The sequence below is a fragment of the Mustela nigripes genome, chromosome 6 (genome assembly GCF_022355385.1).
Source record: "Mustela nigripes isolate SB6536 chromosome 6, MUSNIG.SB6536, whole genome shotgun sequence".
Classification (NCBI taxonomy): Eukaryota; Metazoa; Chordata; class Mammalia; order Carnivora; family Mustelidae; genus Mustela; species Mustela nigripes.
The window spans coordinates 105,432,770-105,458,914 of record NC_081562.1 but is presented as its reverse complement, the minus strand read 5'-3'; the positions used below and the strand labels follow the sequence as shown (position 1 = coordinate 105,458,914).

Here is a 26,145-nt window from a genome sequence, read left to right as displayed (position 1 = left end):
ATACTTACTGAATGCCAACCAAGGGCTGCACAGTTTTAAGAAAGAGAATAGAGTATAACCTCTCTGGTCTCATGGAACTTATTTTTGAAAGAGGCAAAACAACATAAACTGAAAAAGAAGCATCTCATAGCACAGTGGCATGTGCTATGGCAAAAATAAAACTGAGCCATGTAATAGAGATACTGAATACATGAATAGAGATGTAGTTTACTGTGCTACAATTGTCAGGGTAGATATCACTAAGGAACTGTCATGGAGGATGTGAAAAGTGCGCCATGTAAGGAACTGGAGGAAGAGGTAGAGAGAACATAACAAATGCTTTGAGCATAGCAAAAACTTGGCTCATTTTTTTTTTTTTTTAAAGTTGATATAGTGAGGAGAAGTCGTAAGTGGTGGGATCACAGAGCTGGCAAGTAGTCAGAGATGCAGAATCTCATAAACCATGGTAAGGAATTTGGATTTTATCCTCAGTGTAAGCAGGGAGCACAGCAAGGCCTTAAGCAAGGAGTGACCACATTTACTATAAGCTTTAAGAACTCAGTCTAGCTAGCTATGAAGAAGAGAAAGCTACTCTGGTAGTCTGAGCAAGAGATAATGCTTCACAGGAGGAAAGCATGGACAGAAAAGGTTGAATTTCAGATATATTGGGACTTCCTTATAGTTTTAATGTAGGGAGTGAGAGACAAATTAGGAATTAGTTGGTGATTTATTCTTAAGCAACAGATGAATGTGATACCATTTATTAAACTGGGGAACTTGGCAAACAAGTTTTGAAAAGGCAGGGCAAAATGAAGAGATTCGTTCTGGGCCAAGTGAAGTCTGATATCTAATTAAAGATATCATGGAGAAATTATCTCCACAGTATATTATTCTGGAGCTACTTACGTGTGTGTATATGTGTGTACACACATGTATATATACATGACAGATACGTCCCATATACACAATAGATGGGAGCAATAAATACATGATCAATATTGAAAGTCGTTAAGTCTTAAGACTTGAAGACATCTTCTGAGAAATGTATACGTAATAAAAAAGACAAGAGGGCTGAAAATGGAGCCCTGTGAATTCTAAGGGAGTATGGGAGAGCCAGAAATGACAACAGAGAAGAAATGACAAATGAAGGACAGATGAAATAAGTAGAATCTGTTGTCAGAAATTCCAAAAGAAAATAGCGTTTCAAGGAAGGGAGAAGGTAGAATGGAGTGGATAGAATGATGCTGAAAGGGAAAGTAAGGTGACAGAAAGTGACTTATGGACCTGGAACCTGGAAATACACCATCTGAAATCCTGGCAAAAGCAGTTTCAAGGAAGTGATTAAAAACAGTCTAAAATAAATAAATAAATAAATAAATAAATGAACCAGAAGCCTGGCATGATGAACTTGAAGAAAGGTGAGATAACGCTGATAGCAATTATATACAGTCAATTTTTTAACAAAGTTTACTGAGCAGGAAAGAGAAAAAGGGAGAGCCAGCTAGAAAGGACTATCATGTCAAGGGAGGGACTTTCAAAGACAGAGGGTGGAAATGTTGAAGTATGCTTAAATAATGCACTAGGAGAGAGCAAATTTTCTAAAATAAAGGAAAGCACCATTCTTGAACTGGGGGACTAGGATAGGATTAAGAGAAAAAGTGGTAGTGTTGAACTTAGAATAGTGACACCACTGTAAAAGAACATGCAAAACACACCAGTACAGATGCACATAAACTGGCAGATCTAATGCTGGGAAGATGCAATGAGTGGCATCTGATTTGAAGTCAGCATCTGAAGTGAGGTCAGCAGCTGTGAGATAGGGGGAGAGAGAGAGAGGGGAGGGATTTTGTAGATTTTATAAGAGAAGAGAGAGTTGGATATAATCATCTCTGGAAATGTAGAATCAAATTTAATATGCATTTGCATTAGAATTGCCTGTATAATTGGGAACACATTTGAAATATGGAACCATAAATCTGAAGCGAGACCTGTCAGGACAGTTGTGTGTCTTTTTCTCCCAAGTTCTACTCAGCATCTCAGTGCAGTAGCAGTCAGGGCTGCACTGTATCTTGTAACAGCACTCAGCCAACATGCAGAATTCCAACAGATAATCATCATCTCCTCATACTTAAATACAAAGGAAAGGAAAGAGAGAAGGCTCTCTCTTTTTAGGCTGGCCAGAGCAAGCACACAATCCCCCACGTCTAAGAAAAGAGACTCTGCTTAGAATGACACCACAAGAGAAGAAAAGAAAATGAGAGAACCCATTCTCACATCTCAGTATAACTTCTGGAGTTGTTTTACTGCAACAGTTGATGCCTGTTACCCAAACTCTATAAAGGGAAGAACCCAGCACTGTTGGTATATTCGAAATCAATTTCTAAAGTCCAAAAACACCAGACCAAGAATATGACACAATGCTATGGTTGTATTGTGCCAAGAAATCTGAACATGTGATAGAGAAACAGAAAATGAAAGAAAATTCCTGCCTTAAAATAATGACTTGACTTTTGGGATCTGTGGCAAAATAATTATACTGTCATTTGTTTTCATTCTTTAAAAAGAGCTGGGTCTGTATTGTTCACTCTATTTCTCCTTAATTTATTGATAATGACACAAGAAAGAACAAGCATTTTATGGAGAGCATCGATTTATTTTATGCATTAATCTTAATTTCTATCATTGTCTAAAACAAGACATATAACCTTAGACTTTTTTTAAGCTTTTACTTATTTATTTGACAGAGAGAGAGAGAGAGAGATCGATCACAAGCAGGCAGAGAGAGACAGAGAAGCAGGCTCCCTGCTGAGCAGAGAGCCCGATGCAGGGCTCAATCCCAGGACCCTGAGATCATGACTGGAGCCGAAGGCAGAGGCTTAACCCACTGAGCCACCCAGGTGCCCCCTACATTAGTCTTTTGAGCAAAATGTTGGTACCAAGAGAAATAAACATATATATCCTCAAGCCTCACCTCTATTTTTTCTTTCCAATTTTATTATTCTTCCCCAACACTCCTACTTTACTTAATTTTCTTCTCTCTTTCATATTTTTGTTTCTACGCCTCAGGCCTCACAGATTCAACCAGAGATAACAACCCTTCTTGGTGGAAGTCAGACCTAGGAGGCCTCATGACCTAGGAAAAGTAACATTCTAGCACAAAGAACAATGGAACACATATAGCTTTTTACTTCCTGCTCTCTTGTTTCCCTCTTTCTATCTCAAAAGTGCTTTGTAGATATTAAGGCATTTATTTTCATTGGCCCAAGGCTCTGCCAATGATAAGCACTGTGAATGCCAGTTTAATCACACCACAAAACAGTAAACCAAGCTGGTATGCAGAAAGAGGACACCTTTCATACTTCTTTGCTTGGTTTCACAGGGCTCAGCTTAAAAACTAATTTAACTTGGACATTTCTCTGTAACATGCACATGGACAAGTAATAGCTGGAGGCTACTATGGGAATCAAAGCATTAATACAACATTAATAAAAACAGATATATTGAGTAGATAATGCTAACAGTTTTTCTCTGGTGCAAATAAAAGCTAGGGATCAGCAAACTCACTAAGTGGTTTTCTTCATTAATTTTGGGTAAAATTCAATGAAAATTATTAAATCAATTGGGTAGAAGACTATCAATCACTAAAGCATTCCACTGAAATGGAGGGAAAGAATCACGTTTAAAGTTTCTGATTTCATTAATAAAGGATGGCTAAAGGAAGAAAGGGAGGCAAAAATAAATAAAAATTGTAACTTATAAATCTGAAAATTTACATTGTATTTTCATTACAAAAACATTTAAATTCCTCTTCCAAGGGGTCTTTAACCAACAGAGTTCCAACTATACACAAAACATGATTTAATTTATAAAAATTCAGTATGCCACAAGTGAATTATAAAAGTTTAGTTTACATGCCGGTGTTTCACTTTCGAGACATGGTGACCTCATAATAAAATCTAAACTCCCTTAATTAGCACCAAAGGCCCTTAACGATCACCTACATTTCTATTCATGTGTCTGTAATTCTATTTCCTCCTGCAGTAAGTTTTTTGTTTTGGAGTGTTTTTGTTTTGGGCTCTTCAGATGTCTTAATGCCATTACCCTATCTCTGCCTAGTATACAAGTACTCATCCTTTAAAATGAAGTTGAAATGCTAGCATCCTGGCAAAGCTTTCCAGCACTCCCCACGACCAGAACTGCTTCATCCCCATGACTGAAGGGTCTACACCTGAACTAGTATGATATATTATAGCATAATGTGTAAAGGAAAATATTTTCTAGACTCTGTTCATAAATTATATTACTTGAAATACACAAATATTAACTCTAGACTTAGAGATTAAATACAAGAAAAACTAAAATACACAGTGAAATTCAAATTGCCAGTATTGATTTAAGATGCAGGCAAATCACTGCTCACAGTGCACATATGGTACTTTCTACTATGGTCCAAGTGCTTTTGACTCATAAGAAGATTAAACTGTCCCCAAAATTTCCTTCGTCAAAGTGGTAAAGACAGGGCTGTGAGAACCCCTCATGAGAATATAATGATTAAGACTGGAGATCTCTGGATTAAATATTGGTTTACTATTCATTACCTAAGTGATCAAATGCTCTTTTTAAGTTTCAGGGCTTTTTGTTTTTTATATTTTAATTTGTGATATAGAGTTGTTATGTGGAATGTATGAAAAATGCATAGCATAGGATCTGGCACATGGCAAAAAGCTAGTGACATTCATTGTCACATGCATACATGCACATAAACACACATATCTACCTTATTATACAGGAATACATAAATGTAAATCCTAAATTCCCCATACATTAACCTGCAGAGAATTATGGAATTACAGAAATGCTCACCTACCTTTGCAGGTGGTGGGAAGGGCTAGGTGGGTTTGTGTGTGACTGAACAATCTATATTTGAATGTTAAGTACAGCACTATGTTAGATAAGTAAAATAATAACCTTTGTAAGTTTGTAAGTTTTTCATCATATAAGTTTTTCATCACCTTTGTAAGTTTTTCATCATATACCAAGCACCTTAATGTTTATCATCACATCATCTCTTTTGTCACCTTATTCAAAACACTTTCATGAGCTTTCATTTATTCTACTTTCTAGATAAAAGCCTCAATAAAATTTAGTAATTAGCCCAAATTACAGTTTTACACACAAAGAAATAATACTCAACTCTAGGGCTGTCTGACTACAAATATCATATACTTAACCAGTCTAATTATAAGCAAAAAATGATTATTTGGTAACATCTCTGAAACCAAATACTGACTAATACGGCTTACATGATACATACACAATAAGCGAAAGGTGGAAAGCTATAGCTTTATAGAGCTGTTATCTTCCATGGCTTCCTTTATTCTGGAGAAATTTCATCTTTCAGTCTTTTTTTCCTGTTTCCAGAAGAACCAGCACATTTTGGCATTCTCGAATGACTCATTTCAAACTGAACTCTTCAGAAAGTGAGCTTCAGCCCTGAAGTTAGGAGCATTTCTATGCAGACCTGCCTTTTAAAATTTACACTTTCCCTCCACTTAAAACGATGAGTGTAAAAAAATAAGCCTTTAGTTCTTCCATACATTTGTCTCTTCGTTTACACTGGATGGTGTAAATGTGTGTATGGATGGTGTAGATGTGAAAGTGTACTGCGAACTATTAGAAACTAAACGTGGACAGACCAAAAAAGGAGCCAAAAGCTTCAGGTAGAAAGAGTCAGGGAATAATTCTACATCTATAAGACATTACCTCGGGGGACCTGGGTGGCTCAGTCAGTTAAGCAGCTGCCTTTGGGTTCTGGGATGGAGCCCTACACTGGGCTCCCTGCTCAGCAGGGAGCCTGCTTCTCCTTCTCCCCCTCCTTGCCCCACTCATGTTCTTCCTTGCTCTGCTCTCTCTCAAATAAATAAACAAAAAATCTTTAAAAAGATAAAGATTCTCTCTTTCCCTCTCCCTCTGCTCCTCTCCTGCTTGCATGCATGCTCTAAATAAATAAGTAAATAATCTTTAAACTTTTAAAATAAAATTGGAGAACAGAGAAAAAGGAAGCTAAAATAAACAAAAATCAAATAATTACGTTACATTAAGCAAGGAATTGGCAGTTTATCCCAAATGTGTAAGACTTTATATAGGGAAGTGGTACAATCAGATTTCCAAAATTTAGGAAAACACACTGAAGGGGAATCATAATTTGGGGGACAGAGGGACAGTTAGATAGCTTTTACAGTAATGCAAAAAAGGATCAATTTGACTTTGCCCTGAAGTCACACTGATAAACTGAACTTGTAACGAGAACAGACAAGTTAATATACTTTATACTAACCAACCTCCCTTAAATCAGGTAAGGATAGCCTGTGCTGACTCTTCCTCTCAAAACACATATTCTAAGTTTTTTTTATTATCTCCAAACTAAATCATGACCACTTCTCTAAACCTATTACTCCTTGCTTTTAGCTCCCTTAGAAAGTCATCTGCAAAGAACTCTCCTTTTTACATCTCAATTAAAAGATCACATATGAAGGTAATAAATTTCTGCTACCTCTTTCAAAATAGTTAAGTTTAACAAACTTTAGTGATTTTTTAATTTAGAAACTCATAACTAACACCGAAATGCTTAATACCTAGACCAAAGAGCTAGCAACAACATCTTAACAATGTCTTTTAGGGCCAGTGGGGGTAAATATCCCAAGCAAAACAGAAACAAAATAATTCTCTCTAAAGAAAAATAAGTGAAGAAAATTTAAGCAGATACATTTCTTCCTGTATATGACAAAGGTCAAGTTCTTCCATTTCATTTTCTTGTATCATCTTCACTGACAAAGACCAACATAAACACTCCAACCAAAGACCACCAAATCACCTTACAGCTGCCCATTTAGACTCTTGATTTCCTCATCTTTATCTCCTAGTCTACAATCTCAAATTCTGAGACCTCGAAGTCATACAGAAAATAGAAACTGGAGGTTGGAAGGAAGGTTTCTGCAAAACTGTGACCCGCACCCAAGCCAGCCAACTGTCTTTAAGTTTTGTGACCCATTCCTTTCCTCCTGCTCCATTCTCAATTCTGTTACTCCATTATACTACTCAATGTGTTTTTATACATATAAATGACCAGGTAATAGGTGCTAATGAAAACAATGTTTTTGCTCTAGTATCCTGAAGAGTTTCACTTGTCTCTGTACCCATGCCAGTATAACACCCCAGAGGATCTTTAACAGAGGCAAAAGGTGGCATTACTACCTTGAAATCAATGAAGAATAGATTCCTGTAAGTTCAAATATGAGCTGATATAGAGAAATCAACAGGGATAAGGTTAAATGTGAAAATTTTTTTAAAAAGATAAAAACTAATTCAAGGGGCACCTGGGTGGTTCAGTGGGTTAAAGCCTCTGCCTTCGGCTCAGGTCATGATCTCAGGGTCCTGGGATCGAGTCCCACATCGGGCTCTCTGCTCAGCAGGAAGCCTGCTTCCCCTTCTCTCTCTGCCTGCCCCTCTGCCTACTTTTGATTTCTCTCTCTCTGTCAAATAAATAAATAAATAATCTTTTTAAAAAAAATCAATTCCAAAACTGCTCATTCATAGCCAGTGTTCTAAAGCCTTGCCAGTCAAAGCAACATCCGCAAATCAGCATCATTGACACTGTCTGACAGCTGTTATCAGCATAAAAAGCCCAAGCCCTATCCAAACCCACACATCAGAAAAACATTTTAACAAACTCCAATATAATTTGTATGCTATTAAATTTAGGAAGCAAGGTTCTAAATTAACCTTACCAAACAAATCACACTATCTAAAATATAAGTTATTGTGGAGCTTTTCTTGAACAAAGCTGTAAGTATTGTATGAATCATCAGGGGAACACCCGGAAATAATCCCATCACTACTGAAGGAGCATCTCATACAGCAGGCTAGAAATGGTAAGAGAGGCAATTCTCACCAAAGGATAACACAATTAATCCAACTTCTGACCCCCATATTCCAAGGAAGTAAAAATATATATTTAAAACATATTATAATCTACAGATTGCATCTGGACCTCACAAGGATATACAAAACAGGAAACAGGAAAATTAAAGTATGTGGTACATGAAATCAGAAAAACCAAATTTGTACTAAAGACTCTGCCATATTGTAGCAATAACCCTAAGTAAGTCCACTAACTCCACTGAACCTCAATTCTCTCATCTGTAAAACAGGAAAATATCATCCATTTCCTAGAATTGTTATGATATGAAATGAGATAAAGAATGAGATTGGGAGGAATGATGTTTGTCAGATAAAATACTGAAAGTCCTTTCAAATTTATATTTCAGATATGTGACAATGTTTTAGTACAAGTATGTCCTGGTATTTACAACACATTAATACTAAAAAAGTAGTCATTGTTTACAAATTTAACTGGTATCTCATATGTGTATTTGCTAAATCTGGCAACCATATACAAATTCAAATTTCAACTAAGGTAAATTTAGACTTTCTTCCCTTCGCTATTGAATTTGCCATCTTTAGCTCATGTACAGAATGCCACGGAACTGTCTACAGCTCTACTAAGAAAAACTACGTTTACCACTTCTCAGTGCAAGATGGCACAAAACTCAATACTTTTCAGCAGAACAGTCAGGTAGATCAGGACAAGTATGTGTTCATACATTTTTTTCTACCAATGAATTATTCAAAATAATAACACTATATTTCAGGAGAAGTTAGTTAATGGAGGTGTGGCTACACTATGCTTGCGTAACCCATTAAAAAAAGACTAGGCAATAGTATTGCTTGAAAGGAAAAAAAATAAGGAGATACATTCTTGAAAAATAATGCTGTTTAAGAAAGCCAATAGAATGACAGGTAGGAACAAAAAAATGCAACTAAAAACAGGTCATTCTCCTAGATTTAAAAACTCTTGTCTATGAATCAAACTCCTTGTAAACAGATAAAACAAGGTCAGAAATGCTTTGGGGCCTACAAAATCCTGAACAGTTCAGCTAAAAACAAAAAAGAATGAAGCCTTGAATATATAGTTACACCTCTTTTTGTAAATGTCACCTTATGAGGTCTTAGAGCTTAGTACCAGACAATAATGAAAAAAAAAAACTCTTAAGATGGGCAATCAGAGAAATAGCTCCTGACTCATCACTCTAAATAAAAATTTCTCTGCTTTGTACTAATGGAAACAGGGACAGAAGAAAACAGAGAGAACAACAGAGGAGAAGAGAAAACAAATAAATCTGTCCAAACCAGAAATGCTTAAAAAACAAACACTACGCTTAAGTGTCACTATTAACACAAAACAGGTGGTTAAAACAAACACTTAAGAGTTAAGTATTTTGCCCAAGGTCCCATAATGAAGTTATACAAATTATCCAATCCAATCTTAAACTATTAATACTCTCTTAAGGACCTGCTCAATTGGACTTCGCAAAACCAAGTGAAATGCTTCTGTACAGAAAAAAATACTGCATAAATTCCAACCTGAAGCTAAGAAAGACTTTTTTTTACACACCACAACCAAAACGATCTTTGCCAATGGAGAAACAAAACCTGTTTTATTTTGTATTCCTTGGAAAATAAACTTATTTAGAAGTAAGTACAGCTTAATGGCATTTATTACTAGAGTAAAAACTACAAAAAACTAACAGTATGATAATTAGCACAATTTGTAACTCAGAGAATTATGCATACAACAATGACTTCCAAAGACAAATTCTTCTGGGGCAGGTTTTGTTTAGAGGTATTTAGATCAAAACCTGTCATACAAAAGGCAAAAGTGCTAAAACCTCCCCGTAAAAATATGTCCACTTCATGTTTAAGTTAGAGATCAAAGTTCTCCAAACACAAGCCTTCATGGTATTTTATTACTAAAGGTGAACTGTGTTCAAACTGTACCAACACTTGGAATTACTTAAGTGGTACCCACACTGCTTTACTAAAGTATGTGGAGAAAACATTTACAGTAGATAATGGGAATAACACTGTTTATTTTTTTTTTTTAAGATTTTATTTATTTATCAGAGAGAGAGGGAGAGGGCGAGCACAGGCAGACAGAATGGCAGACAGAGGCAGAGGGAGAAGCAGGCTCCCTGCTGAGCAAGGAGCCCAATGTGGGACTCCATCCCAGGACGCTGGGATCATGACCCGAGCCGAAGGCAGCTGCTTAACCAACTGAGCCACCCAGGCGTCCCTGGAATAACACTGTTTAAATGCAGTATTTGTGCTTGCTACTTTTATTGCAAACAATGTAGGATTTGTTCTGTAGTAAGTACGGTTTGAAATAGAAGTTCCATAAAAACTTCAACAAAACAAAATAAATAAAACTGAGACTTTGGTAGTAATAAGGCAGGTAACCAATAATGTAAACAAAAATGTATTTTTTTTTACAAGGATTATGAGAAAGCCCAAGGGTTAAGGAACATATAAAAGGGAGAAAAGCAGGGGTGCCTGGGTGGCTCAATTGGTTAAGAGTCTACCTTCAGGGCACCTGGGTGGCTCAGTGGATTAAAGTCTCTGCCTTCGGCGTGGGTCATGATCCCAGGGTCCTGGGATCAAGCCCCACATCGGGCTCCTGCTCAGCAGGGAGCCTGCTTCCTCCCTCTCTCTCTCTCTGCCTGCCTCTGTGCCTACTTGTTATCTCTCTCTCTGTCAAATAAATAAACAAAAAATCTTTAAAATAAAATAAAATTTTTTAAAAAAAAGAGTCTACCTTCAGCTCAGGTCAAGATCCCAGGACCGTGGGATCCACCCTGCAGCAGCATCCCTGCTCAGCCTACTCAGCGGGGAGTGTCTTCTCCCTGTGTCCCTCTCTCGCTCAAATGAACATGTAAAATCTTTGAAGGAGAAAGAGAAAAAGGAGGAGGAGGAGGGAAGAGGAGGAGAAAAGAAAGAAAGAAAAGCAAGACAGAGTGAAGGAGGTCAAGGAGATGTTAAGATAGCTAGTAGAAAACAATGTCACATAAATGACAAAAGACAGCCTTCTAAAAGAAAAGAGATAATAATATCTAACACCCCAGAAAGGTCAAAAGGCCCAACACAAACAAAGTCACCAAATTCGGCAACAGCCTATCACTGAAGCCATCTAGCACCCCAGTGAGAAAAGAGTCCAGATTACATTTGGAAAAGAAATACAAGTGTGGAAAGTGGAGGCAGGAAACAAAAATGATTTCTTCCAGAAACTGTGCAAGTCAGTAGAAAAAAAAAAAGGTAAAAATAAGAAGCTGTATTGAACTGAGGCCAAGGAAAAGATACTGAGAAGGATTACCTCTGTTTCTTTTTAAGAATGGGGGAAACTAGTATATGTTTTACATTTGCGATAATCGGTGGAAAGGAAGAGAATAGAAATAAGGAGAACACTTCACTTATGTTATGAAGCAAGGGTTTTAAAACTGAGAAGAGGGAAGGAATAAAAGAGGATAGGCAAATTTGGCCTTGGAAAAGAGCTGGAACATGAGTGAAAACATTATCCCAGGACTATGGATACCCTAAAGCTCTATTTACCGGGCAAAGGATGGGAAGTTATCTGCTAAGAGAAAAGGAATGGAACAGTGTAAATCGGATGAAGACACCTCTTCAAAAACTCGAACAGTGTAAGTATGAAAGGAGGGCTAATTTTGTTTTTTGTTTTTTTAAGATTTTATTTATTTGACAGGCAGAGATCACAAGTAGGCAGAGAGGCAGAGAGAGAGGATGAAGCAGGCTCCCCGCGGAGCAGAGAACCCGACAAAGGGCTCAATTCCAGGACCCTGAGATCATGTCCAGAGCCGAAGGCAGAGGCTTTAACCCACTGAGCCACCCAGGTGACCCAGGTTAATTTTGCTTTTTACTGTATTTCAAACCCACATAAATTGCTTTATACTTTTTTAAAATATTTTATTTATCTTTTTATATTTGAGAGAGAGATAGAGAAAGAGGGAGAGAGAGAAAGCGCGAGCACGCACAGGAACACAACTAGGGGGAGTGGGAAAGCGAGAAGCAGGCTTCCTACTGAGCAGGAAGCCTGATGCAGGAACCCTGATGCAGGGCTGGATCCTAGGACACCGAGATCATGACCTGAGCAGAAAGGCAAATGCTTAACAACGAGCCACCAAGGTGCCCCCAAGCTGCTTTATTCTTAAATAAGTCAAAGGTAAGGGGACTTTTTCAGAAATATAATTTAGGTCATCAATTTAAACAATGAGAAGAAATACCAGGGAGCAGAAATGGGAAAGAGAACCTTTTTCCTAAAATGCCTCAACATCTTATCTACCCATAATAGAAATGTAGCACCTAAAAAGGTTAAGTGGAGTCTAAAAATATCATTACAGAAGGAATATGTCTCCTTTTCACATTTTCTACAGAAATACAACTTTGCCCTGAGATTCTACTTTGCACTTTCTATTAACTGTGGTAAGAATCAGTAAGAACAGTATAGTACTTTAAAGAACCTGAAATATTTCACACCATACTACCATACTATCATATGCTAGATCCAACAGGACTCCATGAAAAGGCAAAAAGAAATATCATAATAGCTCTATCTATTGATTGTTTACCCTGTACCAGATGCTGTTCTATTTATATGAACTCATTCAGTGTTGACAACGACTCTTTAAATTAGATAATTATCGCAATTTTACAGATGAAAACACCACAGATAAAAATCTACCAAAGAAGAATCAACCTACCTGGGACTCTATAGCTCATCCTCTAATTCTGACATTAGAGTACAGAGAATACATAAAGTCCTGAGGTTGAAATGAGAAGCTCTGGCTTCAAATCTAATTCCACCACTTACTAGTTGGTTGACCCTGGAGAAATCATGTTCCCTAATCTTTCTTGCTCATCAGAATGATAATCTGTTCTGTGTAACCCATACACTACCTGTGAGACTCAAAGAAGACAACTGCTTTTACAAACAGTAATTTACATGATGCCATTACGATTAGAAAACGGCAGCCAGGTAAAGTGCATATGGTGTTAACCATATCAATTTTTGGAACCACATCAGAAATTCTCATGCCTTCATTTACATTTCCATGCTCACATGCAAAAGAGATAACTTCTAAAATTCAGGTTTCTGGGGTGCCTGGATGGCTCAGTCTGGTAAGTGTCTGACTTGATTTTGACTCAGGTCATGATCTCAGGGTAGTGAGATCAAAACCCACGAGGCTCCACACTGGGTGTGGAACCTCCTTGGGATGCTCTCTCTCTCCCTTTGTCCTTCCCCCTCACTCTTTAAAAAAAAATTTAGGGGGCGCCTGGGTAGCTCAGCAGGTTAAAGCCTCTGCCTTCGGCTCAGGTCAGGATTCCTGGGATCGAGCCCCACACTGGGCTCTCTGCTCAGTGGGGAGCCTGCTTCCTCCTCTCTTTCTGCCAGCTTCTCTGCCTACCTGTGATCTCCGTCTGTCAAATAAATAAAATATTTTTTAAAAATTCAGGTTTCCAATTGTACACTGTTAGATTCTGTTCCTAATAAAGATGGACAAATTACTTAATGGGCTCAGAATTTATGCTATCCACCTGAACAGGGGAAATGATAAATCTCTCTACATACTGGCTGGGATGAGCAACTGAAATGAACTATATAAAGATTCTACTGTAGTGCCTCTGGCACTTATAAATCGAAGTGGCACCGGCTGTTTTGATTATCTCTTGTTCTACCATTCAGCAGAATCACAAAACAAAACCAAAATTTCAAGGGTGTAAAGGATTGTGTATGTAAAATAATTTTAAGATTCTTCTAAAAATCCACAGACTATAGCAATTTTCCCTCCAACATTCATGCTGCATTTTCTATGTCTTTGATGAAATTTAAATCAAAACATTTTTTCTTCTCATTCCCCTGGTGACTCCTTTCATCTTTATTTCGCTCTCAGTCAAAACCTGCTCAGTCTGATTCTTGCTTTCTGACTACTTTGTCTTTGGAAGCACATAACTTTGAATCCACTCTTCTGGTAAACCTAGAACTTCCGACATTTTATGCACTCCTAACAAGATTTCTAGACATATCTTTCTTGGGGTAAGTGCTATCGTTTCAGTTCCTCATTAAATAAAGCTCAAGACAATGTTAGTATGCCATGCTCTTAATCTTTGTTTTAGTACAAGCATACTGACCTTGAGGTGAGACTGAAGAAAACAGCAAATCCAGGAAGGAAATGTGAAAGAGAAAGTTAGAAAGAATTAATAAGGACAATATTCAAGAAATAATGTTATTCATAGACACAGACAAAACATAAAAGCACAGGATTAGAGAAGGTAAGGGAGTAACAGATTCTGCACAGGCACTAAAAATTAGTAATTTCAGATTTTCAACTCTCAGCATGTGTTTTTTCATATTAGATTACACCATTGTATCTTAATATAAGTTTCAATGAAAACTTTTGTTTAAAATTTACCATTTCTTGAAGCAGGGGGAAGAAACAATTTATTAAACACAAAGGAAAAAGAGAGAAGGTCAACACTTCCCCCTTCTCATTTAAGTAGTTAACTGTGATTTCACAACTTCAATCATCTTAATTTTATACATACCCACCTTATAACTGACTACTTTACACACCCCCAACTCCATTTCTGGGATCCAACTTATCCACAACAAAAGCAGAAAAAGAAAAACATCAAGAGATTCAATCATTCTGTGGAACACAGAATTCTAAATGATGAGGAAGAACTTGAAATAATGATCCCAAATGTGAAAACAGTAACTTTTTCCTAATTAGAGCCTAATTTTTTTCTCATTCCAAATCTACCAAAATCTACCTGAAATGGTGCAATCTAAAAGCAATAATGAACAAGAATATACAGCTCTATAAACATGACCCCATTTCTAATGGTGCTCAGCACTTAGAGATGCAAAATTGCCATGCTCAATATTCCTACACAGCATGAAGCCCCGGTGGTTCATTATTGCTTTTTATAACAACAGGCAGTTTTTCCCTTTTAAAAATTAATCAATTTCACTGAAGTTAGTATTATCCTCCAAATACTTAGACTTCTAGTAGCTAGCACCATGCAGATCGTCTTTAGGATCTAAATTTTACTTTCAGAATCCAAAACAAAAGGTTTATTTCTTGAATGCAAGCACCATTTCAATTTGTACTTTAATGTTTTCTAAATTTTCAGTATTTAAAACCAGGGTTTTTAAAAGTCATTGTGAAAATAATGAAAGGTAAGGATGACAAAATTTATTATTCCAATTCTATAAGATAAAGAGAAATGAAAAACAGAGAATAAAAATTACTTCCTCACAATCACACAATGTGTAAGTGGCAGATGCAGGATAAAAATGTGGGTCTGCTGACATCTCCCTGGGCATATTTTATATGTTCTGTGATGCTTACAGATTCCTAAAGGGAATGTATAAAATGAATCCATGCATCTTTGGCATATTTAACACAGTAAAGAATGCAGACAATGTTCAAATCCAAAAATAGGCCAATCTCTAAATGACTGTTCTCAAGTATCTTTTCTATCTTTGTTGGTTATGACACAATAAATCAGAATAATTTTAGATCAACAATGACACTGAAATTTCCCATGGTTACAAGGCTTTAAATAAGACCTGGGTACATCCACCAGGAAAAAAATTAAGCTTACTCCTACCAACAATCTATTTCATTGTTCATGAGTCATATTTCACTTTGGCATCAACCTATAACTCTTGGGAAATTGATATGGAAGAAAAAATATGCATATAGAATAATTCCATAGAATTCTAATGTTTGCCCCTTCATGTAAAAACTTTAGGTAACCACTAAACAAAAATTCCTATAAAGACTGTACTAAAAAATTACAAGGTGCTGTGCCCACAAGAAATTTTGGAAAAATGATCTAACAGAATTGACTATGCAAAGCTGTGTGATTTATTCTTCTCTTAAATAAAATCAGTGAAATTCATCAAGGAAGAAGAAGAAAGAACAAGCAGTTTCCTCAGAAAGCAAGCTGAAGCAAGCAGGATCAGATAAAGAACCAGTCATCTTCAGTTATCATATTCTTAGTATATTTCTTTCCTTTTTTTTTTTTTTAAAAAAAAAACACAGTCAATTGTCCCTCAAGCAAGAACACACAACCCCTGCAGCAGCAATCACTTCTCTTCTACTCAAACTACACGAAGACCACATTTTCTGACACTGAACTTCATGGGTCAAAGATACATAATCATGAATTTAAAAGAAAGGAAATTCTTCTCTAAGGATATATTTTCCTCATAATTGTATACAAGTTTATGCCAAAGCTATATACAGTTTAATTAAATTTTTAGACAGAAGATATCGGAAGACTTTAAGCTGAGTATCAATTTGGCATTTCTTTACGAAAAAAATTTGTAAGCATGAAGACTAAATATATAGGTTTACATTTTCAGGTTATACTGTGTAGATGGCTAAATATACTGTGAAACCAATATGAAGCAATCACAAACATAAAGTTCATTTTCCCAATACAAAGGTCAAAAATTTCAGGTCAACCTATATAAATAAATAAACAGGAAGTAGGTAAGATAATCAAGTATCTAATTATAATAGTAAATATATACATTTGGCTACACACACATTTAAAATGGGGTACATCAGAAAACAAAGTTAATCTAGAAATACTTTCTTCCACTTCCACATTCTCTGAAGCAATTTTAATTCACTCTCTTTGCATGCATCTTCAAAATCAATTCACCAAGGACAGAAGATGTACCATTACTTTATGTATCACTAAGATGAAAAAAAATACTAATTAAACTATGTGGTGCCATTATTTGCACACATATCCCAGATTCAGAGATGTTAGAATGTAAAAATAAAAGTTACAATTGGTATTTCATTGTGACAAAAGAGGTAGGAAGTTATCTACACCTCTATCTAACCTACAGATCGAAAAATAATCCCACAGGATTATTTCAATTATATAAAGATACTTTATAGATACGAATTTACTTATACTATTACAGAAGGAAAAGTATAGGCACAACTGTAAACACATTACAAACATATAGAAGAAATGAGTAAAAAATAATATTTGCAGTATCACTAATAAGTGTATAATAGACTAAAATCATCTATTTAATTGATGAAAGTTCTGAATACACAGTGATAGATAAAAATGAAAGAAATGTGGGATGATTAGACAGTGAAACAAGAAAGGAGCTCTTTTTGTATCAAACTATATACTGATTAGGCCCTCAATAACGTAGAGTCACAGAGCAGAACATGACAGACACTGTAAGAACAGCACAAATAAGAAAAGAGAAATTACTACCTCAGGGAAGTCAGTAAAACTGGCTTTTACAAAAAGATAGACGACGTTGTTCACTGTAGTTATTGTGGTGATTATTTTGCAATCTACACAAATACTGAATCATTATGTTGTATACTAAAATTAATATAATGTCATATGCCAATTATACCTCAGTAAAAACAATTTCTTTAATTAAAAAATGTTTTAAACCATTATTGCAGAAGTCTAAAAAGATACTAAATCAGAATTCTATCAGCCTACATTCCTCTTCTCTCAATATTTTAAACATTATGCCAAAGATCAACGTCTCTAAAATAAATCTAAATAGAAACTCTACTATGATCATTTTAGAAGCAAAATTCTTAATTACATTCAGGGTTCCTGAGGCTAATCTAAATTGATCTACTTATATAAGGACAGGTAAAGCTCCAGGGTTTGTTTATTTTTGTTTTTATTCTTCCTTAAATTGATTTATTAAGACTATCCAAAATCACCAGGTGATTACTTCTTAAAATGTCAACTTGGCTGGGCTAAAGTGCCTAGATACTTAACTGAACACTAATTTAGATGTTGCTATGAAGGTATTTTGCAGATACAATTAAATCCTCTAATCCCTTTAAGTAAAGGAGATTATCCCAGATAATCAGAGTGGGTATAACTGAATCCTTTGGAAGGCCTCTCAAAGCAAGGCTGAGGTTTCCCCAGGAGAGAAAAAAAAATTCTGCCTGTGGACTTGGCAGAATTTTTGCCCATGCCCATGGGATTTCTATCCTGCTGATGACCTTCTCTTTCCGTTAGCTAGTCCCTCAGATTTCAGACTTCCTTTGACAGTCTCTCACAATCATGCAAGACAACTCCTTGTAATAAATTTCCAGACATTATATATAATATGTGTATTTTCTACTACTTCTGCCTCTCTGGCTGCACTCCCAACTTAATCACACCACAGTATAAAATATGAATTTAGAAGTAATACTTCTTATATTTAGTTGGGAAAATACTTTATATGTGCAGATATTTATATATATATGTACAGATATATAGATAAATCCTTTTAAAAACTGCAGAGTTGGGGCACCTGCGAGGCTCAGTGAGTTAAGCCACTGCCTTTGGCTCAGGTCATGATCTCAGGGTCCTGGGATCAAGCCCTGCTGGATCAGGCTCTCTGCTTGGCGGGGAGCCTGCTTCCCCTACCCCCTCTCTCTGCCTGCCTCTCTGCCTACTTGTGATTTCTCTGTGTCAAATGAATAAATAAATAAATAATCTAAAAACTGCAGAGTGGTACAACACTGAGTCATCTTCTAACAGCAGCTACTCTTGTTCTACAAGGGCAATGTAAGGGACTAATCATTTTTTATCTAGATCACAAAGAATAGGGTCTGGGGATTCTTTGTGAGTTCTTTAATCTTGAAGATCCTTATGTAAGAAATACTAGGAAATGTGCAAAATTTACTAAGAATTTTCTCTAGTTCAATTATGGTTTTTTGTTTGTTTTGTTTTGTTTTGTTATTTCATTTAGAAGGTTGCTGAACACCCTAGGGAATGAATTCTACATCCTGAATTATGGTGTGGCACTACCATCACCCTAGTAAAGGGACATTACTTAAAGGGCATTCTAGCATTAGACGAAGCTGGAATCGTCTAATGACAATCATAATCAAGACGACAATCAAAGATAACGACAATCATAATAGACAATACCAGAACCTTACCAGAGAGAAGTCATACTTTTTCCACAAAACAAGTACCCAAGAATTACAGTTCAACTTGACACAAACTGGCTGTTCTTTAATTCTGATCAAGCAAAATTCCCAGCAAGCCTCAGCAGTAGCAGGAGCAGCAGGAGCAATTCAGTCTAGTACAGTACTGTAGCCTTACATAACACTCACTTTCCCAGGAAGTCCCAAACAAACCCCCCTGACGGTGCAGGGACAGAAACCTGGCGTGGAAGATACAAACTGCGGGAGAATGGCTTTCTGAGAAACAGCATGGCCGAGAGGGGAGACACACAGAGACCAAAACCCCAATGGATTAGGACCATGATAATACAAATTAAAAGAAAGGTGAAGAAATTCAAATGATAAATTATGGGGAGACAGACACCCACACATTAGGAAATAGTGGAATGGCAACACAAGAAGCAAATGGTTAGTAAGAAACATGGCAGCCACACACATGCACCTCAGTACTAAACAGGGGAACAAGAGGCATAATATAACCCTGTCTCTATCATTCAGATCTTAAACTATATAGTTGAGCAACAAATTATGAACCCAGGAACAAATCTGAGTTTTAAAAACTTTCCTTTTTTTGGTAGCCAAGAAACTTTGTGTCAAATCCTAAAACAAAATTACAATGCTGCCAGAAGCTAAAACTGTGCAGTGCTTTTCAACCTTTTAAGTTATATTCTGTGGAAAGAGTAGATCATTTACAACTTTCTCAAAATGTAAGAAATACAGTGGTTAATAAAAGCAATTTGTGTGCTTTGGGTATAAAATATAGATTTAATCCTATTTCTTACTGTCTTTCAAGTCACACCCAACTCCAAAAATCAGTATTAGGTCCAAAAATGAATCAAGAAGTTTTTCAAGCAAGCTGCCTGGAATAACAAACAGTAATTTCAATGTAGATTTCTAATACAAGAAAACAAACCAAAAAATGAAATGTGATCAAAGAATTTCTCTTCTGAAATATTAAAATATTTGGTGGGAAGTCACTAATCCATCAAAACTATTACATTTTAAAACCTGTGCAGCACTGCTGATTTCAGGCCAACACAAAAACAGAGAGGCATGTGTTCTTGTGAGTATGTAGTGTGTGTGTGCTGGGGGACAAACTGCAATACAAACATGAAAAGGGGCATACAAAAATTCAATAATCTCATTTTAAGATAGATAATTTTTAATTCTGATCTAAAGAGTCTATCCATTCGTCTTATCCAGAACCAGAAAATATGAATAGAGTTAATATCAAAAGTAAGAGGAATCTCATGAGTATGCAATCAGTATAGTGAAGAAAAATTATGAGGGTTAGACTTTATTGTTTTAGTTTCTTGGGAACAGAATAAGAGAAAAGTCAATCCCACAGGGGATTATCAAATCTCCCAGTCACCCAAAAATTTTAGACTTAATAAACAACTTATGAAAGTTGTTTCATATTTCCCAATCTTCAAGAACATGAAAACAAAATATTCCTAAGATTCAGCTCCATAGGTTAATGACTTCATTCTGCCACTGTTGTCTCTAGAAGAATAGAGGTGATTAATGAAATTCTACTAGAAGAACTACTTCTATGTACTTATAAATTTATGTTAAATACATGCTGTAAAAGAAGAGATCAAAAGGCATTTACTTAATCTTTAGTATAAAACACCCTAATTATGAAAGAAAGAAAGAAAGGATTGATTCCAAGAGAGCTGTAGGACTAGATCTGTAAACACAGCTCATTTTGAAGAATTCAAAGTCAAGACCCATAAAAATCATATCCAAGTCACTGAAATTATCCTCAAAATGGCGCTTCTTCTAAATTTGACCTAGGGACTGATGTAATAGCTGGCTTCTCCACAATACAAACTGTGTAAAGTCTAAAAATTCACAGCCAAAAGGGAGCATTGGGCTCAATAAAAAAAAGTCTAAGCCAATGAAAAAGTATTACCTCCCTGAACTTGAGGTTCATTTACTCTGTGGATAATAAAGTAATTAAAAAGCAAGTAGCTACTTGCACTCTCATGATTAGCTAATAGAAAAGTTTAACTTCTCCACTGATGAATACTTTCTTACTTTCCAATCAATGATGCTGATGTCTACAACTTCTTAATATATCCCCATTTGTTGTTGCCTTTCAGATGTTGCAGCAATGAATTTACAATGACTCAGAATAAAAAGTTAATAAAATAATACAAGAACCTAAAGTCCAAGAGGCAGATATACCGAACAAGTATGTCCCCAGAAGTATAGTTTTAAAACCATACTTTAACCTTTCTAACATAGTAAATACACCATTCAGTTTGCCTATCCTTACCTTTCCAACTCTGCGATCTTCTTATCTTTGTCATTCTTCTCATTTTCCACTTCCTTCAAGATTTCCAAGAGGCGGTCAACTTCTGCCTGGGCCTTGCTAGATTCATCTTTATACCTGGCAATCTCTCTCTCCAACTGCTGTATTCGGTCACTCATCTCTGGACTGGCTCTGGCTTCCAGTGTTGCCTCATGTGCCTTCAAAGAAAAGTGTTCAGTATCAGACATATATAGTGGCAGCAGGCAAACCATGTCCCAAAGGACCATCTGTATTTCAATTTAAATAGAGAATTATCAAATATCTAATAGCTCATCTTTAATTTATGAAGTTTTTCTCTGCTTAAATATTACATAGACAAAATATTAGTAATAACTTGAGAAATAATTATCATGGATTTCAAATGGATTTGTGTTTAGATGTACTACTGTACATATCTGAATATCAGGCCAAAAATCATCATATGACAACACACGGGTTTTTTTAAGTCTAAGTGAGATATTCAGACAAGCCATTAGACTACTATTCATCTGTTATTGATCTCTCCAAGATAATCTTTCCAATCTCCCTCAAAAAGGCATTGCCAGAGATTCACTGTTGATGTTACTATAACCAATGTCAATGCTGAGCTCTAATTCCCACTTGACCCTTACTTCCCCCTTCCCTTTTCCTATATACTGCTTTACCAAGCATGTATGAATCATGCTTATGTATTAATGAAATATTCATATTCATACATGTATGACTACCCTGCTCTGCAGGAAGCCAGCTTCTCCCTTTCCCACTCCCCGTTTGTGTTCCCTCTCTTGCTGTCTCTCTATCAAATAAATAAATAAAATCTTTAAAAAATATATTAAAGGGGTACATATATATTGCTAGGAAATACTTCAGAAAGCACTGATGCAAAATACCTTAAGTAAAAGAGAAATGTTCCCATAAATTGGGCTAAATGCTTTGTCAAAGCAAAAGCTGTACTTCTAAGACCAAAACCTTTACCAACATCTTTTGTTTCAGGTTTAAAATCCAGTTACTAACAGTGGTCTTTAAAAATGATTCAGGTTTAAAATCCAGTTACTAACAGTGGCCTTTAAAAATGATTCCACTGGCAGACATGTATTTTAATGTGTCAGCAAAATTCTAACCTAAACTGGTATGGTTAAAAGCCACAACAGAGTAAATCTAGAGGAAAGAGAGGCAGCCCTAATGAATGAATGAACTCATTTAAGAATAAAACAAGGCAAAAGCAGCAGAAATGAAACACTTCCAAGCCTGGGAGGAAATTGTGATCTCATAGAAACTTTCCCACTTTGTATTCATCCCAATATTCTTTGGAAAGGAGTCATTTTTTGAAAAATCTAGAGTTCCTAATTGAGGAAGGGAGAGAAAAGATCAAAGTGCCTTCATTTTCTACAGAGTAGTAAAAAACCACTCATACAAAATACAGAAAAAATACCAACCAGGACTTTATGGCACTACTCTGTCACATCACTTACTGGTCTAAATGGGTGGCTTAATACTATTTCAGGATCCTAAAGGGGGGGAAAGTGTCAGTAAGAAAAGAAGAAAAAACATAGAAGGAAAAGGTATGGTATAAGAAAAGAACAAAAAAGAGAAAGAAAAGTAAAAAAATAAAAATATGTAATTTTTAAAAACTTGCAACAAAAAAATCCTCCAGAAAGAGCTATTTTCCCCCTCGAGGGAAAAAAAAAAAGAATTCAGCACTTTTTACAGTTCTAGTAACTCAGAAGTTCAACTTCAAGGCTTTCCTTAATAATTCTGAGGTTATTATCTCATGCTGAAGGCATAAAATATGGAAATACACATAGAGGATATAAATTCCTAAGCTAGAAGTATTTCTACTCCATTTCTATTCTGTTCTATTTTTGTGCTAGTACCGTACTGTTTTGATCACTATAGCTTTGTAATAAAACTTGAAGTCCAGAATTGTGATGCCTCCAGCTTTGCTTTTGTTTCAAGATTGCTTTGGCTATTTGCGATCTTCCATGATTCTATACAAATTTTAGGACTGTGTGTTCTAGTTCTGTAAAAAATGCTGGTGGTATTTTTTTTTTTTTTTTTAGTATTTTATTTATTTGAGAGAGAAAGACCACAAAGGTGGGGAGGGGCGAAGGGAGAGGAAGAGTCAGACCCTCTCCCTGTTGAGCAGAGAGCCCCCTGTAGGGCTCAATACCATGACCCTGGGATCATGACTTGAGCTGAAAGCAGATACTTAACCACCTGAGCCACCCAGGTGACCCTGCTGGTGGTATTTTCATAGGCACTGCATTAAATGTACAGATTGCTTTGGGTAGTACAGATGTTCTAACAATAGTTGCTCTTCCAATCCATAAGTATGGGATGTCTTCCCATTTCTTTGTGTCAGGGGTTCATTCTTAAGGATCTTAACTGTTGTTGGTACAACTATAAATAGGACTGATTCCTTAATTTCTCTTTCCGTTGCTTCATTATTGGTGTATAGAAATACAACAGATTTCTCAAAGTTTATTTTGTATCCTTGAGACTTTACTGAATTCATTATCAGTTCTAGCAGTTTTTTTGTGGAGTCTCAGGTTTTCTAAGCAAACTATAACAAAATCTGCAGATAGTGAAAGTCTGACTTCTTTCTTACCAATTTGGATGCCTTTTTTCTTTTTGTTGTCTGATTGCTACAGCTACTACTTCCAGTGCTAAGTTAAATAACTGCAGTGAGTGTAGACATCTATGTCTTATTCCTGACTGTACGAAGAGGAAAAGCTGTTTTTCCTCACTGAGGATAATATAAGCTGTAGGATTTTTGTGTAAGCCTTTATTACACTGAGGTATACTCCCTCTAGATCTACTTTGTTAAGGCTTTTTACTCATGAATGGATGTTATACTTTGTCAAATGCTTTTTCTCAAATGATCATATGGCTCCTTTTGTTAATGTTGTGTATCACTTTGATTGATTTGCGAATACTGAACCACCCTGCAAACCAGGAATAAATGCTACTTGACTGGGTGAATGATTTTTTTTAATGCACTGTTGTGTGGTTTGCTAGTGTTTTTTTGTTTTGTTTTGTTTTTTAAGAATTTTTGCATCCATGTTCATCAGGGATACTGGCCTGTAATTCTCTTTCTTCATGGAGTCTTTATCTGGTTTTGGTATCAGGGTAATGCTGGCCTCATAGAATGAATTTGGAAGTTTTCCTTCCTTCTCTATTTTTTGGAATAGTTTGACCAAAAAAAAAAAAAAGAGAGAGAGAGAGAGAGAGAGAAAGAGAAATAAGTATGGTGGGGATGTATAGAAAAGAGAATTCTTATACACCGTTGGTAGAAATGGAAAACAGTATGAAGCTTCCTCAAAAAGTTAAAAACAGAACTACCATATGATCCAGGAATTCTGCTTCAGAGTACACACCCAAAGGAAACAAAATCACTATTGAAAAGAATATCCATACTCCCATATTCATTGCAGCATTATTTATGGAGGCTAAGACAGGAGTTAACCTAAACGTCCACTAATGGATGAATGGGTAAAGAAGTCACGGTGCATATACAGAATGGACTACTATTAACCCATTAAAAAAAGAAGGAATTCCTTCCATTTCTAACAACATGGATGAAGCTTCAGGGCATCAGGCAAAATGCAGTATGTCAGAGAAAGAGAAATATTATATGCTCTCACTTATACATGGAATCTAAACAATTGAACTCAGACAAATAGAGAACAGATGGTTGGTTACCCGGGCAGGGAGAGGAGTATGTGAAATGGATCAAAGTGGTCAAAGAGTATAAACTTCCAATTATAAAACAGTAAGTTCTCAGAATGTACTACACAGCATGGTGACTATGGTTAACAATACTGTTCAATTTGCAAACTGCTGAGAGAAAATCTTTAAAGTTCCCACAAACAAAAAATAAAATAGTTTCTATATATTAAAAAAAAGCCCCCAAATAAATAAACCTACAAATAAGCTATAAAACGAAACAAAACAAATGCTAATATAGAAAAAAAGACAACACAATCCTAGGCCTAATAAGCTCCTAAAGAATTAAAATTGTAGGAACGCCTAAGTGGCTTGGTTGGTCAAGTGTCTACCTTCAGCTCAGATCATGATCCCAGGGTCCTGGGATCGAGTTCTGCATCAGGCTCCTTGCTCAACAGGGAGCCTGCTTCTCCCTCTGCCTGCCTCTCCCCCTGCTTGTACACTCTCTCTTTGAGAAATAAATAAATAAAACCTTAAGGAAAAAAATTAAAGTTGTAGCAAAAAAAAACCCCAAAACCATTTGATGATATTTGGCTCTATTTTTTTTATATATAATTGACATATAACATTATATTATTTATAGGTGTATACTGTAATGATGATTTGACAAATCTGTGGTGTACTGTGAAATGATCACCACAATGTAATTAACATCTATTACTACAAAGTTAGAAGTAATCTTCCTGTGATAAGAACTTTTAAGATCTACTCTCTTAGCAACTTTCAAATATACAGTAAAGTATTACTAACTATAATCACCATGCTGTACATTATATCCCAGGGCTTACTTATTTTATAACTGGAAGTTTTTACCTTCTGACCTGCTTCAACCATTTTGCCCACACACCACCACTCCCCCCACCTTCCTGGCAACCACCAATCTGTTCTATGTATTCAGGTTATTTTTGATTTTACATTCCACATATAAGTGAGATCATATGGTATTTGTCTTTCTCTATGTCACTGCCCTGCTTTTAAAATGTAATAGTGCTAGGGAAAAATTTATCTACTAGAATGAGCTAAAATCTGAAGCACAATATTTAACAATTATTCTGAGTATTATTACATCTTACTGCTTTATCCTTATCTCAATCTTACATTAGGAAATATACTCTCATTTATTCTAAGACATAATTTAAAGTCAAAGATTTTTCTCTTCTTTCTTAAAAGGCAATTTCCAATATAAATTAATGAGTTTAG

The 26,145-nt window shown here is 35.9% G+C and overlaps 1 protein-coding gene across 13 annotated transcripts in view; it reads right to left on the bottom strand.

Annotated features, from left to right (window-relative positions):
• The window catches only part of ERC1 (ELKS/RAB6-interacting/CAST family member 1), a 552,388-nt gene that overhangs the window by 332,342 nt on the left and 193,901 nt on the right, over nucleotides 1-26,145 (bottom strand). For all 13 annotated transcript variants that reach the window (XM_059403881.1, XM_059403878.1, XM_059403884.1 and 10 more), the window contains one exon: nucleotides 21,205-21,398. In XM_059403881.1, the coding sequence (XP_059259864.1) occupies nucleotides 21,205-21,398 (194 nt within the window). The remainder of the gene's footprint in view (nucleotides 1-21,204; nucleotides 21,399-26,145) is intronic.